The 18,166-nt window shown below is 51.9% G+C and overlaps 1 protein-coding gene across 3 annotated transcripts in view; it reads left to right on the forward strand.

Moving 5' to 3' along the window:
• Window positions 1–18,166, forward strand: part of IL16 (interleukin 16) — a 77,042-nt gene that overhangs the window by 53,147 nt on the left and 5,729 nt on the right. For 2 of the 3 annotated variants that reach the window (XM_024742717.1, XM_024742716.1), the window contains exons 9-15: window positions 1,315–1,447; window positions 5,411–5,498; window positions 6,216–6,676; window positions 10,208–10,358; window positions 12,943–14,041; window positions 15,748–15,916; window positions 18,018–18,119. In XM_024742717.1, coding sequence (XP_024598485.1) covers window positions 1,315–1,447; window positions 5,411–5,498; window positions 6,216–6,676; window positions 10,208–10,358; window positions 12,943–14,041; window positions 15,748–15,916; window positions 18,018–18,119 — 2,203 coding nt within the window. Of the gene's footprint in view, window positions 1–1,314; window positions 1,448–5,410; window positions 5,499–6,215; window positions 6,677–10,207; window positions 10,359–12,853; window positions 14,042–15,747; window positions 15,917–18,017; window positions 18,120–18,166 lie in introns of those variants that run through there. The other variant, XM_024742718.1, reaches the window with a different exon arrangement.

Here is an 18,166-nt window from a genome sequence, read left to right on the forward strand (position 1 = left end):
AAACCCGAACGAACTTTTTGGCCAAGCCCATATACGTAAGCTCTGCTTAGGGTGGTATCTTGATGGAGCTTCGGAATTAGAGGTGGGCTTGCTGCTGTCATGGGCAGGAGGGTGACAGCTGATTTGCTGAGCTGCTGTGCTGTTACCTGGGACCGAGTGGCTCAGTCAGAGTGATGGCCTTAGTCCTAATATCTTTAGACAGAGTCTTCCCTCCTGGACCTGCAGCTGGGTAGGGACTGTTTTGGAAGCTTCCACTTTCCTTGGCATCAGGTGCTGTGTGGTCTTCAGTTACCTCAGTGAAAATGTGTACTTTCTTAGCAAGAAGGAGAAAGGGAACTAACTCAGAGACAGAAATGTAGAAGCAAGGGGCAGCCAACCGCAGCAGGAGGAAGTGTGAAATCAGCCACAGGAGACCTGAGTTCCAATCCTGGCCCTGCTGATAACCAGCTAGGGCAGAGGAGGGCAAATGGGGGCCCACCATCTGTTGTTTTTGTTAAATAAAGTTTTATTGAAACAAAGCCATGCTTACTCATTTACATATTGTCTAAGGCTGCTGTTTTTAGGCTATGACATCAGAGTTGCACCGTTGCCACACAGACGGCACGGCCTGCAAAGCCTAAAATATTTACTATTTGGTACTTTCCAGAAAAAGTCTTTTAATCCCTAAGTGACGTCTTCTTGAGGAGATAATGTCACCCTCTCTGCCTCATTTTCCCCACGTATGAAGCAAGAGGATTGGATCGTACAAAATCCTCTGTGTATCGATGCAACCTTATTTTTTCTACCTCATTTTTCCCCCATTTCCCGCCGTACAAGAATGAACTCCACTGCCTTCCCTCTTTATTTCTTTTTGCAAGAACCTTGGCTGCCCCCCACCCCCATCCAGTTATTTCTTCTTTACCTTTTAGCACGTCCCATCTGCTCTTCCTGTTAAACATTCTGCATATGGGAACATTGAAGCCCCAAGAGAGATGTGAGCAGTTCAATTGTGGTTAATTGGTTAATCCATTACATCGGTTAAACGACGCCCTCCATCTCGATCGAGCTTAAGTTAAATGGAAAGGGCAGAAAAAAGTTACAAACTTCCGTGAATGTTGCCCCACACTCGGTATGCATTGTCTCCCACTTTGTGGTCATGCATGAAGCGGGTGTGCGATATGTCACTTTGGTCGGCCCTGTACTGAGTTTCAGTCGGGAGGCGAAGGAGGTCTCCTTATTGCTGTGAATTTGAGGTCTCATCACACAGCCCAGGCAGGACTGGGACCTCGGGGAAGCACACGTCCTGCTGATGGCTTCCTGTTGATGCCTCTGCAGGTGTGGCGATGAACTTGTGGAAATCAACGACTCCCCCGTGCACTGCATGACGCTCAACGAAGTCTACGCCATCCTGAGTCACTGTAACCCGGGTCCAGTCCCCATCATGGTTAGCCGACATCCGGACCCACAGGTGACACCCTGCTGGGCATCCTCTTCTTCCCAGGCCCACTCTCTCAGGACTCAAATGAACCAAGTGTCTGTCGTAACAAGCGTCTGCAGAGAGGTCCTCTGACAAACTCCTAGACACAGAGGCGATTGGCGTTAGCTCAGGGAAGCTCTTGCAGCTGGGTTACAAGCTCTAGGGCAGGAAAATATAGACCCAGGGTTCCTGCTAATAGATAGAAGAGATTCACTCATGCATGCATCCAGTGGGTCCCCACTATGTGATTGTCTGGACCCGGGCGCTGAGCACACAGGAAGAAGTGGGCTCGTAGCACGCATGCCTGCCCTCCAGAAGCTTACATTCCCACTAGAGAGACTGACAGAGAAATCATTGTGATACAGGGTGGTAAGTACTATGAGAATACAGGGATACAGAAGGGAAGGTGAGAGAAAGCAAGAAATATCACAAGTTAGTTTTCTCCAGGCAAAGAATTTGCGGAAGGTCATTCCAGGCAGTGGGAACACAAAGTTAGGCTGCAGAGTCATGAAGGGACCTGTCGTGGAAGGAGAGGGGGGTAGGTTCTCAGGACTGGGATGTAGGGACCGGAGGAGAGCATCGAGAATGGAGTTTGGCGAGGCACTGGGGTTACGTGGCAAAGGGCTTTCCGCAGGACGCTAAGGTGTTTGCATTTTATTCCGTGAGTAGTGAGGAGGTAGGGGAGGTCTCTAGCTCTATATGTAACACGTTCAGGGTTGTTTTTTACCCTTTGATTGCATGGCAGAGGACAGGATGGAGTAGGTGGAACTCGGAGTTTTTTAGAGGAAGGAAACGGATGGTGAGGGCCTGAACTAAACAGCAGATGTGGGAAGAGAACAGAGAAGAAGGGGCAACAAGAGGCAACCTGGGAAGAATCAACAAGATCTGTTGGCTGATTAGCTCTGGGGCAAGAGAGGGGGGAGCCTAGGAGGACTGGAGTATTTTTAGATTAGAAGACCGAGCGATGGCAACACCACCACCGGAGTAGAGAATCAGAGAAGGGAGGTGGGCTTGGAAGGGAAGAGAAAGATCTCAGTGTGGGATACAGAGAGATGGAGGTGCCTGGGGGAGGTTTAGTTAGAGATGCCCATAGGCAATTAGATTTAGGACTGACAGTGACTGGTAAGTGAGATCCAGGTGGGAGCAAGACTTGAGAAGTGCAGCCATGGGCGTGGGTGAAATGACTTTGGGGACCCTGGTGATAATCACCATCACTATTTATTTCATCCTTAGTGTGTACCAGCTGCGTTTGCCAAGGACTTGACATATACAATTGCATTTAGTTGCTATACATCCCTCTGAAGTCGGTATGATTTTCCCCTCCAATTCCTAGATGAGGAAACTGAGGCTTAGAAAGGCAAAGGAACTTGCCCAGTGGTGGAGCTACGAAGTGGAGAAATGACGATTTAAATCCACCATAGCCTGTGTTCTTAACTAGTGGGCTCCCAAACTCCCAGCAGAGATAGGACAGAGAATGGAATGATGGGGAAGATCCACACGTGCCTGTGTGGTGGGATTCAAACCCAGCCCTGCTCAGTTATTAAGCACTGACAATAAGCACACTGGAGGAAAGCGAACCTCTCACTTACGGTAAACAAGTAACTCGTCTAACCTCTGGGCAGTAGAAGAGAAGAGAAAAGAAACGGGTCTCGATTCGGTGATCCGTGCCTCTTGCTGCCCTGGAGGGCCATGGCGAGAGAGCAGCGGAGGAGGACGCAGGGTAGGGGGGCGAAGCTATGGCCCCTGCACTTGAGCGGCTTGCATTCTGGCTGGAGGGGTGAGGCATCCACATGGAGAGTCCACAGGAGGTGAGGACCCTGGGCATGAGGGGGTCAGGGGCCCAGCTGCTCAGCCAAGGGAGCCAGGTCGTGAAGGGCAGGCAGAGCTTGGAGCAGCAGAAAGGCGAAGGCACTGCAGGCAGGGGACACACACAGGCAGCAGGATGCCTCTCTCATGCCCAGCTTCGCTGTTTATTTTGAGTGACCTTGGACATCCATCTAACCTCTTAGAGGCTCTGGTTCCTCAACTTTGAAATGGGGGTGTGGTCTTCACCTTACAGGACTGCTGTTGAGGGTAAATCTCTTCTACTGACAGTCTACCATTTGGCAGGAATTGTGCCCAGCACTTTTAATGATTTATTTAGTATTATTTTTTTGCGGGGGGGGGGGGTAAAATTACCTAACATGAAGTTTACCATCTTAGCCATTTTTTTTTTTTTTTTTTGGCCGCAGCGCGCGGCCTGTGGGGTCTCCATTCCCCAACCAGAGAGTGAACCCGCGCCCCCTGCAGGTGAAGCGCGGAGTTTTAACCACTGGACTGCCAGGGAAGTCCCCCATCTTAGCCATTTTGAAGCGTGGAGTTCAAAGTGAAGCGTGGCACGAAGGACATTCACATTGTTTTGCAGCCATGACCACCAGCCATCTCCAGGACTCTTCGTCTTGCCAAACCGACACTCTCTACCCCTTAAACAACTCTCATCCCCCCACCTCCCAGCCCCTGCAGATGACCATTTTACTTTCTGTCTCCATGATTTTACTACTCTGCGTACTTCATACAAGTGACGTCATATGGTATTCGTCCTTTTGTGACTGGCATATTTCACGTAGCATAATGTCCTTTAGGCTCATCCAGGTTGTGGCATGTGTCACCATTTCCTTCCTTTTTAAGGCTGCATAAGATTCCGTTGTATGGATAGACCATATTTTGTATATCCATTCACTTGTTGATGGACACTTGGGTTGCTTCCACCTTTTGGCTATCGTGAATAATGCTGCTGTGAACATAGGTGTACAGATATCTGAGTCCCTGCTTTCCATCCTTTCTGGGTATATACCCAGAAGCAGAATTGCTGGATCATACGGTAATTCTATTTTTAATTTTTTTGCGGAACTGCCATCCTGTTTTCCATCGTGGCCGCACCATTTTACATTCTCACCAGCCGTGTACAAGTGTTTCCGTTTCTCCGTATCCTAGTCAACACTTTTCATTTTCTATTTTTCTGATAGTAGCCATCCTCGTGGGTGTGAAGGGACATCTCATGGTGGTTTGGATTTGCATTACCTTAATGATTAGTGATGTTGAGCATCTTTTCACGTGCTTGTTGGCCATTTGTACATCTTCTTTGGAAAATGGCTGCTCAAATCCTTTGCCCGTGTTTTACTTGGATTGTTTGTTTCTGAGTTGCAGGAGTATGATTTGCAAATGTCTTCTCCCATTTCCTGAGTTGCCTTTTCAGTCTGTTGACTGTGACCTTTGTTGATTGATACACAGAATATTTTCGTTTTGACATTGTCCAATTTATCTATTTTTTTCTTTTGTTGCCTGTGCTTTTGGTGTCAAACAACGTATTTCTTAAAACCCTCTGTTCTTACTGTGAAGTAGGTTCTATTGTTGTCATCATTTTACAGAAGAAAAAATTGAGGTTTAGAAGGTCAAGTACCCTGTGCAAGTGTGTGCGGTTAGGAAATGGGGGCGCTGGGACTCGTACACAAGTCTGTTTGGCTCCAGGACTCAGACGTTTAACTTTTACTCTGAGGTGATTAATTACCTGTGACAATGTGATGATTAGGGTGATGGTTATGACGTCCTCGTTGTTGGTAATGATGACAATGATAATGTCCTGACAGCCTTAAGAATGGAATAGCTCCCAGAGGTAAACTCTGAAATGGTAACTTTGCCTAGTTTTGCAGCAAGTAGTGGAGAGAAGGTTGGAGAGTTGAGAGGGGCCGTCTTGGCAACCCTATTACTGACAAGAGTTTGGACTTTACCTAGAAGATACTAGGGAACCATTGATGCCCAGGTGTTTTTGGAAATGGAATTTGTCAGCTCTTTGTAGAGTGGGTGTGAAGGAAAGAAACTAGAATCCAGGGACTCGGCTTGGGAGCTGGTACAGGACTCAGATCCTGATGCAAGAGTTTCCACTGTTTGCTTGAGGAGGTGATGGATATTTTCTAGGTCTCTGAACAGCAACTCAAAGAAGCTGTGGCCCAGGCTGTGGAGAATGTCAAGTTCGGAAAGGAGAGGCACCAGTGGAGTCTGGAAGGTAAGGAAACAGTGAACTTGCCTTTGCAGTATCTTTGTCTTCTTGGAAAGCTTTGAGTTTAGCCATTAACTCACCCTCTCCAATGGATCTCCATTTTACAGATGAGGAAATGGAGTGTGGGGGCCTGGGTTCCCCCGGAAGCCGACTCTGACATGGTGTTTGGCCTGCAGGATGTTTATTCAGAAGCATCCTGGGCTCCACACCTGTGGAAGGGAGGGGAGTCACAGGGCTGGGCAGAGGGACGAGCTGAGCTGAGATGACACCAGACAGCTTCCGCCAACCCCTGGAGCTCAAATGGCCCATCAGAGTTGTCCTGTTGGCAGAAATGGCTGGGCCTTTCTAGCCCCATCTCCATCAGGCTTTGGAGATGGGCTGCCCCTCGGGCGAGGTAGCTCTCTGTAGCCAAGGCAGTCCCTGGAGGGGCTCAAAGCTACAGGCCATCTGCTCTCAGCACTCGGCACAGCTAGGACATCAAGCCCTTCCTTGAAGGGCCATCGAGGGGGTGCATCTCAGTCTCCATCACGTGGAGACTCAGAGAGTTTGAATGATTTTCCCAACCTAAAGTCACTGGTGCTGGGCACCGGACCCAAGACTGCCGAGCTCCAAACCAAAGTGACCTCGGAGGAGAATCGGACAGCCTGGGCAGGCAGCGTGCCACCCGTGGCTCACCTTGGGAGCAAGGCCAGGGGTGGAGGTTCCCTTGTGCTTCCAATGCAGGTGTCAAAAGGCTGGAGAGCAGCTGGCACGGGCGGCCGACCTTGGAGAAGGACCGGGAGAAGAACTCAGCTCCCCCGCATCGCAGGGCTCCGAAGGTCATGATCCGCTCCAGCAGTGACAGCAGCTACATGTCGGGGTCCCCCGGGGGCAGTCCCAGCAGTGGCGGAGAGCAGCCGCCCTCCGACTTGGAAGTCAGCACGCACAACCCCAGCCTGTCCCTGGGGCCGGAGCCAGGGGTGCCTCCTGGGGCATCATCCGGGCCGCCCCAGGAGAGCCCGGGCGGCCACCCGCCACTGAGACTGAAGAAATCCTTCGAGATTTTGGTGAGAAAGCCTACGTCCTCCAAGCCCAAGCCTCCACCCAGAAAATACTTTAAAAGTGACAGTGACCCTCAGAAGAGTCTAGAAGAGAGAGGGGACGCCCTGTGCCCTTCTGGACACACCTTGCCCACCTGTGGCCAGGTAAGAGCATGTCCGATGGGTTGAGCGTTCTCCCACGCCAAGCAGGGTTGAGCATTCGCAGAGCGTGAGCCGTGGGCAAAGGAGGATTCTCCTCCATCAGAGAGAAGAGGCTGGGCTCAAGCTTAGGGCCGACTGCGGAAAGAGAGGTTTGAAGCCCGGCAGATCTCAACTGAAGCCCCAGTCTTGTTGATTGGCTTCTGTGTTCCCATCCATTACACACTGGAATTCAGGGTTGTTTTCACAGCTCTCTAAGCCTCAGTTTCCTTATCTGTTAATTGGGGCCAAGTTTAGAGGCTCCCTCCACGGGCTAGCATGAGGATTAATTAAATGGAACCGACCAAGCGGGTGCCTAACAGACTGTCAGACATAATGGTGTTCACTGCTACATTGGCTCTTCCATCGCACCCCTAAAGACCTCATGTCCTCCCATCCCACTCCCCTCCGGGAAGGCAGGCTGACAGCCAGGCAGCTTCTACATCTTGGGCCGTTTTTATTCCCAGGCGCTGTGCTTTGTCTCAGTTAAGCCTGGCAGCCACCTGGGGATGAGGGTGCCCTTCATGCAAAGAGGAAGCCGAGGGACTTGCTCAAGGTCACATTGCCAGTGGGTCACTTTATCACTAGGCTACACTGTCTTTCACTTTTTCCCCGACAGCTGCCTTCTCTGGGCAGGTGGAACTGGGAATCCCCTCTAACTATCTGTAAAGGGGGGGTTGGTAAATTTCAGCAGGAATAAGAAACCCCAGAGAGGAAGCTATTGAGTAGGAGGGGTGAGAGTGAAGAAGGGAGAGGAAACCAGGTTACTGAAGAGGAAGCACAGTTTTGCAGGCCGGCAGGATGTGGCTGGTTAGCAATTCGTGATGGAGTTGCCGACGTGGATCTGTTCCCCTGCTCCTCCTTTCTAAGCAAACATTTCATTTTCCTTCAAGCCTGAGACCTGTAAGTCCAGGAGGGAAAATTAGGAACAGAGAGGCTGAGAAGCCAGGCTTTTTACATTGACCCTGGAGACACAGAAAAGGAGCAGATTTGCCACAGCAGGTCTGCCCCAGCAATGCCCTTGGGCCACCTGGCCAGGTTGGACCAGATATGGGGCAGGGGAGTCTCCCCAAGTGAGGCTGCTGGAGGAGGAATCAGGGTTTCTGCTTCAAACCTCCTCCTCCTTCTTCTGCAGAAGAGGGAGATCTGCTGTGAGCAAAAGTCCGTTGTCTTTGCCACGCTGTGATTCCTCTTCAGCATCCGTCGCTCCTGCCTGCACCCTCCCACCTTCTGCTGTGGCCCACGTGGCCCACAGACCCTTCTACGGCCTTTTACAAAAGCACAACCGACACCACATTATTTTCCTGGGCGTTGGGGGTACAGAGAAAGGATTACAGCACAGCAAAGCCCGGGGGCTGTTTGCTGCACGTCATTCTTAAAAATCTCCACCGCCATGCCTGGGGATTTCTCACTGGGTGTTTCTCTCCTTGGCCCCAGTGTATAACATCTCTCCATCCTTCTCTCCCTCCCTCCACCTCCTCCTTGTCCATTTTCTGTCTCTGTCTCTCTCTCTCTGTCCCCCCACCTTCCCCTCCCCCAGTCTTTTCTCTCCAGGGTCCCAAGACCCTTCTCAAGTTTTTATTACAACCCCCAAATCTTTTTCATCTACTGTAACTCAAGGGGACTTAACTTTCACTACCAAAATCACCTTCAGCGTATTCCCTTCAACAGAAGACCAATCCTTTCCTTTCTAGAAAATCAGCTTGAACTATCACTTGTGGTTAAAAATCACTTTCTCCCCTAAGCCCACATCTCTGTCTTCTTTCCTTCTTTCCCTTCTCTCTCCCTCTTTCACCAAGCACTGTGCCAGGAAATACTATTTAGAATAAATTCAAATAAAATCAAATTTATTTCAGGGGCTAATTAAATAAACAACAACTTCCATATAGAGGGTGCAACATCAGGTGTGCTGATGAAAGGCAAAACACGTCTGTGTCTGTTCCAAGATGCAAAGTTGCTTTGACGACTGTGGTTGGTACCCAGAGCATCGGCCTATGAAAGTGTCAACCAATCACGGATATAGACAAGTGTCACCTCATCTTTCAGAGTTCCAACTGGGTGAAATTAAATTTCAGCCACATATCATTTTTTCCCACTGATGGGTGTCTTAGATACCGTCAGTCTAATATTTTAAGCTTCTGAGTCCATGGCCAAGCCTTGCTTTTACGAAGGACTAGTTGAAGAAACGCAACGATTCCTTTGAGTTCGTTAGTCTCTCAGTGTTTCCAAGATGCCCCCCTAGACTCAGTTCTACACTAGGGACCTTGGGCTGGGACAGTGCTTTGGGAACATATTTCTAACTTCTGTAGAATTTTCATTCCTAAAGAATGTTTATTGACAAAGTAGGTATTAAATCTCAGGCCACAGACATTTTCGATGTCTTTTTTAGTCCCAAATGGTGCATTTGTTCCTCCTTCCTTCCTTCTTTTTGGGAGGAAGCCTGTAGCCTTGTCAGATAGCCAGCCCGTCATTCCACCTGACCCTGGAATGAGCAGAACACAGATGCCATCCACAGCAGCATGGCAGAGTATTTCCCTTGCAGAAGAATTTAGGCAGCATTGTTTTGATGATGTCTGCCTCTTTTTTTTCTTTCTGAGTTGGTACTTTCCTTGTTCCTTCTACTGCATATGTCTATGTCTCTGGAATACTCTCCCTCAGCTTCTCTGCCTAGAAAATTCTTACCCTTTGCTCAAGAACCAGACAAAAAGCACTTCTCTTGGGAAGCCCTCAGCACCTCTCTGGGACAGGACTGGTGCTGGCTGCTTCCTCTGGGTCCTGACAGCATCTCTTTCATGCTGTATGAAAACCCAAACTCTAGTCAAGCATTGGATGGTTACTTGGTGCTTGGTCCATCTCATCCCTAGGCTGGTTTGTGAAGGAGCCTGAGTCCACATTCAGGCTCAGTGGGGAAAACGATGCTGCCCTAGAATGATAATATCACTCTGGGGGCTGCAAAGGGAAGTGATGGCACAGGTCCCGAGTATCTGTCATCCCTTGCAGCACGCTTTCTAAATAACTGAATAATGAATCACGATGTAGAAAGCGACAGACACGTTTTCCTCCAAGTGTTCTAACCTTAACTTAGTGAAGACTAGAGGGCAGTTCTTTGCCTGGTTCTCTTCCCTCCTGGGACGGGGGGTAGTTTGGCAGAATGCAGTGGTAAATGAAGCAGTGACAGTCCCCCGTCCCCACTCCCAAGCCTCTTTTCCCCGTCACAGAGAGCCCAGGATCTTCACATATGTCAATAGGATGAGCCCTTGTTCTGGACACCGGCTCGTGGGAAGCAGAGGGATGCTCTGGGCCTCCAGGAGGTGCTGGCTCCCTGGGTCAGCCATGCAGGCACCACAGTGGAGGAAAGGCCCTTGACTGACAGAGCCGCTGAACTTCTCATTAAAGCATCTGAACGTCACCTCTCCAGTCCCAATCAAAGTGCGCCTTGCCTTCTCACAGCTGGAGGCTACCGTTTTGACACGGTCTTTCTTCCTGTTTACACCACAGGAAGCCAGCGAAGTGCTGCCACCGCTGCCTGTGCAGGAAGGCGCAGCAGGGAGAAGCCCTCACGCCACTGCCTGCAGCCCAGGACCTGCAGTCGGCCCGCAGACGACGTCCTCCTCAGAGGGCCAGCCGGGGAGGAGAGGAGGCAGCCCAGGTAGGTTTTCAGTTAGATCTGCCAGGAGGAAGGAACTTCCGGATCAAGGTCCGGTGCTAAGGGAAGAACGTGAGTTTGCCCAGAGCGTTGGAGGGTTCTGCACACCACGACAGCTGGACTTGGGCCGATGAACGGTCAGGAGTCTCCCGAGGCGGTGGGACTGCAGGACCGTGGGGTTGCTGTCCAGGGTGGGAACCTCCTGGCTGGATCTGTGATGCTGTGATGGGGGTGGGGGATGCAGGGGGAACTCGGGCCAATCCAGACAGTCAGCTGGAGAACGGGGCCCTCGGGAAAAGGTCCAGGACACGCCCACCCAACCACAGTGAGCAGCTGCTCCCTCTAGGGTGACAGCGTTCTAGTAAGCTGCATTCAGCATTTCCAAGTCTGGGAACGCGGGGTCAGAGAGGGAGGAATAAACAGCGTGTTGCTGGTGGTCACCGCCTCCTGCGGGGGGAGGGGCGGCATGGATGGAAGGGGTGTGCCCACATGGTGCCCCTGGCAGTGCTGAGATATGAGCTGAATATGCAGAGCTTTGTTAGAAAGAGCATCGGACCTGGGGTCAGGGAGACCAGGGTAGGAAACCTGGCTCTGTCCTTCACGAATGTGACTTCACGAATGGGCAGCTTTCTTTACTTTTCTGAGCCTCAATTCACTCATCAGCAAGTGGGAAATCACACAGCAGCCCAACATGTGATTCAATTCAGCCAGCGTGTACTGAGCGCGGGCTTCGTGAGGCCCTGTGCTAGCTTCTTAGGAGGGAGGGAGGGGAAGAGACAGAGATCGAGGTGGAGACAGAGACCGAGACAGGGAGAGAGAGAGAGAGAGAGAGAAGATATGAGAATGAATGAGAAAGAGAATGAGAGAAAGAAGAAAGACCAGTTCCTGCCATCAAGGAGCTCCCAGCAGTGGCAAGGTAATAACTATGTCGGTTACAAACCTACATATTTATTACTCGACCTGTTTGAGAAACACTACGTGAAAAGCACACGGAAGTCTCTCAGAGGTTAAGGGACATTATGAATGGAAATAGCTAGCACGTCTCACCCAGAGCAGCGGCCCCACCACTGGAGGCTCCTCCCCCCGTCCCTCCCCTGAGCCACCCCAGCTGAGGAACTCGCCAGGGAATACCTTGGTGTTCTACTGGCAAGAGCTCCTCGCCCCGGTTTGCAGAGGGCTCTCCCGTAGAACGTCTGACTACTGAGTCTTACGACAGGCCCTGCAGCAGAGCGATATGTAAATGCAGAACCAGGCTGAGGGGGCTGGGCTCACTTGGTACAGCCCCCGGAGTCAGTACTGACCACCCTGGCCTTTGGGGTGATGCAGAAGGTCTCTTGGGCATCTCCAAGGCTTAGTGCTCTGCATGGTTTGCATACCTTGAGGGTTGGCGTTGAGACCAGGGGCAGGAAGAATCAGCCCTCCTTAAACTGGGTTGCATTCTGATACCAAGCATCCCCCAGAGCATGGGACCAGAGCAGCATACTCCTAACCAGGGAGAGATCAGACCCGGGGTGACCCAAGGGCCACGCATCTACTTGGCTTCTTGGCTGTGCAGGACTTGGGGGCCGGCCTCCCTCTGTTCCTGGGAAAGAGTCCAGGCAGACTCCCCACTTCTGGCTTGTTCAAGACTGGCTTCCAAGAAAGACCACCAGTGGTGAGGGGCTGAAACTTGACTAGGCGTGCCTGAGAGAGCAGGTTGGAATGACCTGTGGGGCTGCTCCAACACCAATGCCCAGGCTGCATCCCCGGTGTATTACATCAGCACCCAGGGCTGGATGTCGGCATTCTTTAGGTCCTCCAGACTCCAGTGTGCCAGCCAAGTGTGGGAATCGTTGTCACAGAGCTTCTTTCTACCTGGAATCCTCTCATCAGCTCTTTAGGTAGGGGGAATGCTCCTTTGCCGAGCGAGCTGGTTAATTCTTTGAGTAGGGAGAGCAGCAAACTCACACGACTTCAGGCACCGGATGGATGCTTTAATGTGGGAAATGCTGACCTGGTGAGGGTGAGGGCTGTAACTGCGTAGAGCTGGGGTGTGCCCCGTCTGAAGGCGTGCACGCCCACTTTCGCTTTTTAATGATATGGTGGTCCAAACCAAATACGGCTGCCAATTTGTGAGCGTTGGCTTAAAAGTTTAAAAGGTAAGAGGACTGCTTTGGCCTTTAAAGTTCTAATGAGTTATCTAAGAGGCCATTTAGTACAGTGGAAAGAATACGAAAGTGGGGAATCAGGAGACAGGGATTCTCACCCTGGCTCTGCCAACAGGTGACCCCTTACCCTCATGACTGTTGGGTTCCTCAATCATACAATGTCAGAGATCAGACTAGGTATTCTATGCGAACCCTTGTAGCTCTAAAATGCTGGGATGCTGTGGAGATGACTCACAGCTCTGGTCCTCTGGTTCTGTGTCCCTGCCTGTTCACACTTAGCCAGGTAATGGCACGTGGGGTAGCAGCTCACCCAACAAGGGATCCACCACTTCTGCTTATCGTCTCCTCTAGCATCCTTGCTATTCATCGTTGAAACTAGAACTTAGGAAGAAAACCCACGATCAGGTGTAACGCACAGCTTTGGCCTTTCTGCTCCCCAGTGACGCCAGCGTCTCCAATAAAACACCCACTGCTTAAGAGGCAGGCTCGGATGGACTATACCCTTGATATCACGGCCGAAGACCCTTGGGTTAGAATTTCTGACTGCATCAAAAATCTCTTTAGCCCCGTCATGAGTGAGAATCATAGCCCCACGCCACTGCAGCCCGTCGTCACGCTGGGTGAGGAAGATGGGATTCAGGGCCACCCAGATGGGACGGTGCCCAAACTGGACACCACCAGTGGCGGTCCCACAGTTTACAAGTCGGCAGACGGCAGCACGGTGAAGAAGGGTCCTCCAGTGGCCCCCAAGCCCACCTGGTTTCGCCAAAGCTTGAAAGATTTGAGGAATCGTGCCCCAAGGCAGCCCCCAGAGGCAGCCTCCCCCAGCCAGCCAACACCCACCTCCAGGGAGCGCCCCGGGCCACCCCTACGGGCCTCCTCTTCCATCAAGCAAAGGATCAGCTCCTTTGAAACCTTTGGCTCTTCTCACCGGCCTGACAAAGGAGCCCAGAGACTAAGCCTCCAGCCCTCCGGCTCCTCCGGGGCGGAAGCAAAACCTCCTGGGGAGCAAGAGGGAGGACGCGCTTCTCGGGCTTCTGGTGTCTCAGGGCGAGGGGCTCCCCCCGCCGTGGAGCAGCAGTGGCCAGAGCCAGAGCAGCTGCCCCCGGCCTCCCTCGCAGTCCTGGAGGCCAGCGACCCCGGTGTGCCGGAGCCCCCTCCCCCCGGACAGCAGCCCGGTCAGAAAACCCTCTCCTCGGACCCCGACCCTCTCTCAAGGCTGCTGGCGACGCAGATGGAGGGATCTCGAGGCCCAGGGGTCAAGATACCAAGCCAGCGGGCACGGAGCTTCCCCCTGAGCAGGACCCAGTCCTGTGAGATGAAGCCACTGGATGAAAAGACCAGTAAACTCTACTCCATCAGCAGCCAGGTGTCATCGGCTGTCATGAAGTCCCTGCTGTGCCTTCCGTCTTCCGTCTCCTGTGGCCAGACCTCCTGCAGCCCCAAGGAAGGGGCGCCGCCCCCCATGGCATCCAGTGAAGATCTTGCTGCAATTAGCTCTGCTGAAGCTCCTGCCTCAGACACGGGCTTCTCGCTCAAGTGAGTGTCTCTGCCCAGTGTTGAACTTTCTTGCCTTTCTTCCCCTTATAATCCTCTATGTCTTGTAAAACATCACTCAGGTTTGCTAAAGAGTTGTTCCACCTGTTCTTTTACACGCGCGCGCGCGCGCGTGTGTGTGTCACACCTCTGCCTTCCGTACTAAGGAGTTTTCACAACACCCGGCCGTGGGAGGGGTGGGAGGTGGGGGACAGAACTGGCCCCCTGCTGATTTACACGTGCATATCTGGAACTAATGCACCTTGGACATATCCGGCCATTGCTCAGGAAGACCCGAACGAGGCCAAGAGATGATCCCTTGGGGGTTCTTGCCACCTCCCCCTCTCCAAAGAAATCCACCTGTACTCTGCACAGGGTTCAGCCCCCTGGCCTGGGAGTTCGGACACCTGAGCCCCAGTCCCATCTCCCACACTGACGCCCTGACCGTGAGCTGGTTCCTTCCACACTCCCCCTCGGTTTCCTCTTCAGTTGAAATTAGGAGCTGGGCAAGACCTGCTCCACAGAACCGGGGACGCGGGGGGTTCCCAGCAGTGCCCCAGAGCTCCCGCTGCAGGGCTGGGGTTTAGTCTTCCCTCCTGAATCAGAACAACTGTGCATTGATCAGTATTCTGTATTGTTCTTCTATTGCTGAGAAATGTTTGAGACTCACTGACCCAGATGTTCCGTCAGGTTCCAGCTACTGTGAAGGAACAGGAGAGATCCTCCAAAACAGTGGTCCCCAACCATTTTGGCACCAGGGACCGGTTCCGTGCAGACAATTTTTCCACGGACCCGGGGGGAGGGGGAGGTTCAGGCTGTAATGGGAGCAATAGGGAGCGGGGGGGGCGGCAGATGGAGCTTCGCTCGCTCGCCCGCCGCTCACCTCCCGCTGTGCGGCCCGGGGGCTGGGGACCCCTGCACCGAGACGCACCCGGATCAGGGGCTGAAGAGCCAGACCAACTCAAGCATTAGAGTTGGTCAGTGGTAGAATCGTAGCCTTTCATCTTTAGGCTTCCCCGGAGCTTGCTTTTTCTGGCTGAGAGTCTGTTCTTCTTCTGGAGCTGTAAGGCTCACCATTAGCATTTACTGCTGTGAGACCCCGTCCTCCTTTTAGCAGTAAAGATCTGTCAATCAGAGGAAGGAATAATCCCTATCACCCAAACCAGAGTTTCATGCAAAAGAAGAAGTGTCATTGCAAAAAATAGCTACAAGTACCAAAGTGAGTTCAAAAGAAAAAGGAAGGCCGGCTGCTAGCTAAGTGGGCACCATCTGTAGTGATTAGGTGCTAAGGTAGGATAGGCAGGTGCTGACAACATCTGTGAAGGAGGCCAAGGTGAGTGTGTGTGTGAAAGGACATCAGTCTTGGTGGCCATCTAGGTGCAGATTTGTCCAAAGCATCAGTTATACTCTGGGGTGAGGTGCTGAGGTTCTGAACACAGACTTTGGAGTCAGACACACCAAGATCTGTGATTTCAAATCCCAGATCTCAGCCTTTCATAACCATGTGACCATAGACAAGTTATTCCCCCTCCCTAAGCCCCAATTTCCTCATCTCTATAGTGGAGGGATGCTGGTATCTGTTTGTGCATTTGTTGCACCAAATAAGAGAATGAATATTAGCACCGTCTTGGAAGAGAGTAATTATGCTAGGGATGTTAGCTCTCATTAATATCACGATTCATACTGTGTGTGGGTCCTCCCTACGAAAGCCTTTCAGAGCTGAGAGAGTACACAGAGGGTCTCGGTGAGCCCACGGAAGCTGACGACTCCGACCACTGCACTCCTCAGTCTGGTCAATCAGTTATCTCCCTGCTGAGCTCCGAGGAATTAAAGAAGCTCATAGAGGAAGTGAAGGTTCTGGATGAAGCAACATTAAAGGTAGGTTTCTTTTATAAGCACTTACAGAGATGAAGGCCTTGCTATGAGCAGTGTGGTCACCTCAGGTGGGCTGGAGGGGAAGCAGCGCACGCTGCCCTGGGCTCCTTGAGGTCGAGAAGGGAGTTCCCAGGGGCTGACACCAGACTCGGGTTGTATCCTTCCCCGGGGCAGAGGGGCGGTGTATCACTGGACCGCAGTAAGACCTTCCGGTGTAGGGAGCTTTGTAGCTCATGAAGTGCTTTCAGTCATAGACTTATTGTATCTTTTTGACCCTTTAATAAATGAGGAAGGCGAGGTTCAAGGTCGCAGAGCCTAGGTTTTCTATCTGCACGTTCCGTGCTCTTTCCACGTCCCACGGGCTGCCTGCCCAGTGCGCGTCTCCAGGGAGATGCTGCGTGGGAGTGAGCCATCCATTGCAAGTTCTGATCTCTTGCCTGAAGACTTGCCTGCACACCGAGAGGTGGCTGATCCCAGGGCTCGTAAGGGTTCCCACGCTTCAGTCAAGTCATTCTGAAAGTCCCACTTCCCCTAGGCCTTCAGAGCACGACCCAAAGGTGCATGGAGAGGAAGTGGTCAGGCAGAGCTGAGGCCCATTCAGCTCAGATGGGCTTATGGGCCTTGCATCCGCCTGGGCTCCCGTAGTCCATACAGGCTTTTCGTGCTGGAATCATCCAGACTGGGATGAGAGGATAAGGAGGGACCATAGCTGGTGCTCCCTAGATCCAGGGTATGGGTGAGTCTGACAAGATGCCCTGGGCCGGGATTTATCCTCTGGGGCTCTCACTCATCACCTGTGCACTGGGACCACCCTCCCCAGGGCCTAATTCAAATGAAATAACAGAGGCAAAATTGTTGCGTAAAATACAAAGAGCGGTCCTGCCCGGGGTGTTCCTGGGACAGTATTTGCTTTCCAATTTGACAAAGGGCTCTTATAGGGCAAGTAAGCTGACACTTGGGTCAAAGTTGGGAGATTTGGGCCAGTGCTGGCGTAGAGGCGGGACAGTGAGGTCCATTCATCCCTTCATCCTTCCCGGGTGTCGGGGACTCCGGGTCAAATGATCATAGAGCCAGCTGTGCAGCAGACGCTCTGGTGGTGCCAGAGCAAGTGAATTCTTTGACATAAGGTTATTCCCTTGCGCTAAGGCACAAACTGGTGGTCCGAGAACCTGCAGGTATATTTTATGTGGTCTGCATGGTGCTTTTTTAAAAAGTATTATATTCTAAATATTATCAAACCTGAATCAAAACCTGGATTTCTGGCTGCTCTCTTTTTATAAAAGGAACGAACGATCTTGTAGCACTGGGTCTGCATTCCTGTGTAGCCGTGGGTCCTCTTAAGCAGATGTGCTCTCAGGTCTCTGCAGTTCCTGTCGCTCACATCTGCCCATTTTGCTCTTTGAAGTCATCTGCCTGGGTCCTGTATGCATTTGGGTTTGAGACCCCTCCACCATCGAGACCGGAATGAGGGTCTCTGACTTTAGACACTGCAGAGCGATTGTTCTGGCTCCAGCTGAGCCCAGGCGCAGGCCGGGAAGTACTGTGTGTGCCTGGGTGGGCGCGCGCGTGTGTGTGTGTGCGTGTGTGCGCGTGCATGCACGCATGTGTGTTCTAGGGCAAGGAGTCAGCTGGGCTCCTAAATGCAGCTGCTGTGCCACATGGAGCAGCAGGTGTGAAGACAGAGCCGCCAACTTCTGCAAAACAGCACTGCTCCCAGCTGTGCTGACCCAGAGTCCTACAGGCTGACCTCATCTTGTCCCACGCCAAGGTGCCAGAGCTGTATTATCTCACACGCTGGGATTTCCAGCCGACTTAGTCGCACCCAGCCCTGTCTTCGTACAAATGTGGATGTGGATTGCGTGAATAGGAGAGGAAAAGAACTCTATTGGTTGCCTTACGCACATTTTTTTTTTTTTTCTTCTGAGCTTCCCATGACTCCAGGAATTATAGTCTTCTCTTTACAAATGATGAAATGGGTCTGACACACCTGGGAGCGTGGCCAGGCTGGGGTTTGAGAACAAATCAGCCTGATGTTGGAACACTTGTTAAACTGTTCACGCTGTTGCGATAAAATGTTTTTTAATATATATGTTTCCTTCTGCAGCAATTAGACAACATCCATGTTACCATCTTGCACAAGGAGGAAGGGGCTGGCCTTGGGTTCACCTTGGCAGGAGGTGCGGATCTAGAAAACAAGGTGATCACGGTGAGTGGCCCAGCCATGGGGGCGCGTCAGAGCCAGAGGTGACGGCC

The sequence above is a fragment of the Neophocaena asiaeorientalis genome, unplaced genomic scaffold (genome assembly GCF_003031525.2).
Source record: "Neophocaena asiaeorientalis asiaeorientalis breed wild unplaced genomic scaffold, Neophocaena_asiaeorientalis_V1.1 scaffold155, whole genome shotgun sequence".
Lineage (NCBI taxonomy): Eukaryota > Metazoa > Chordata > Mammalia > Artiodactyla > Phocoenidae > Neophocaena > Neophocaena asiaeorientalis.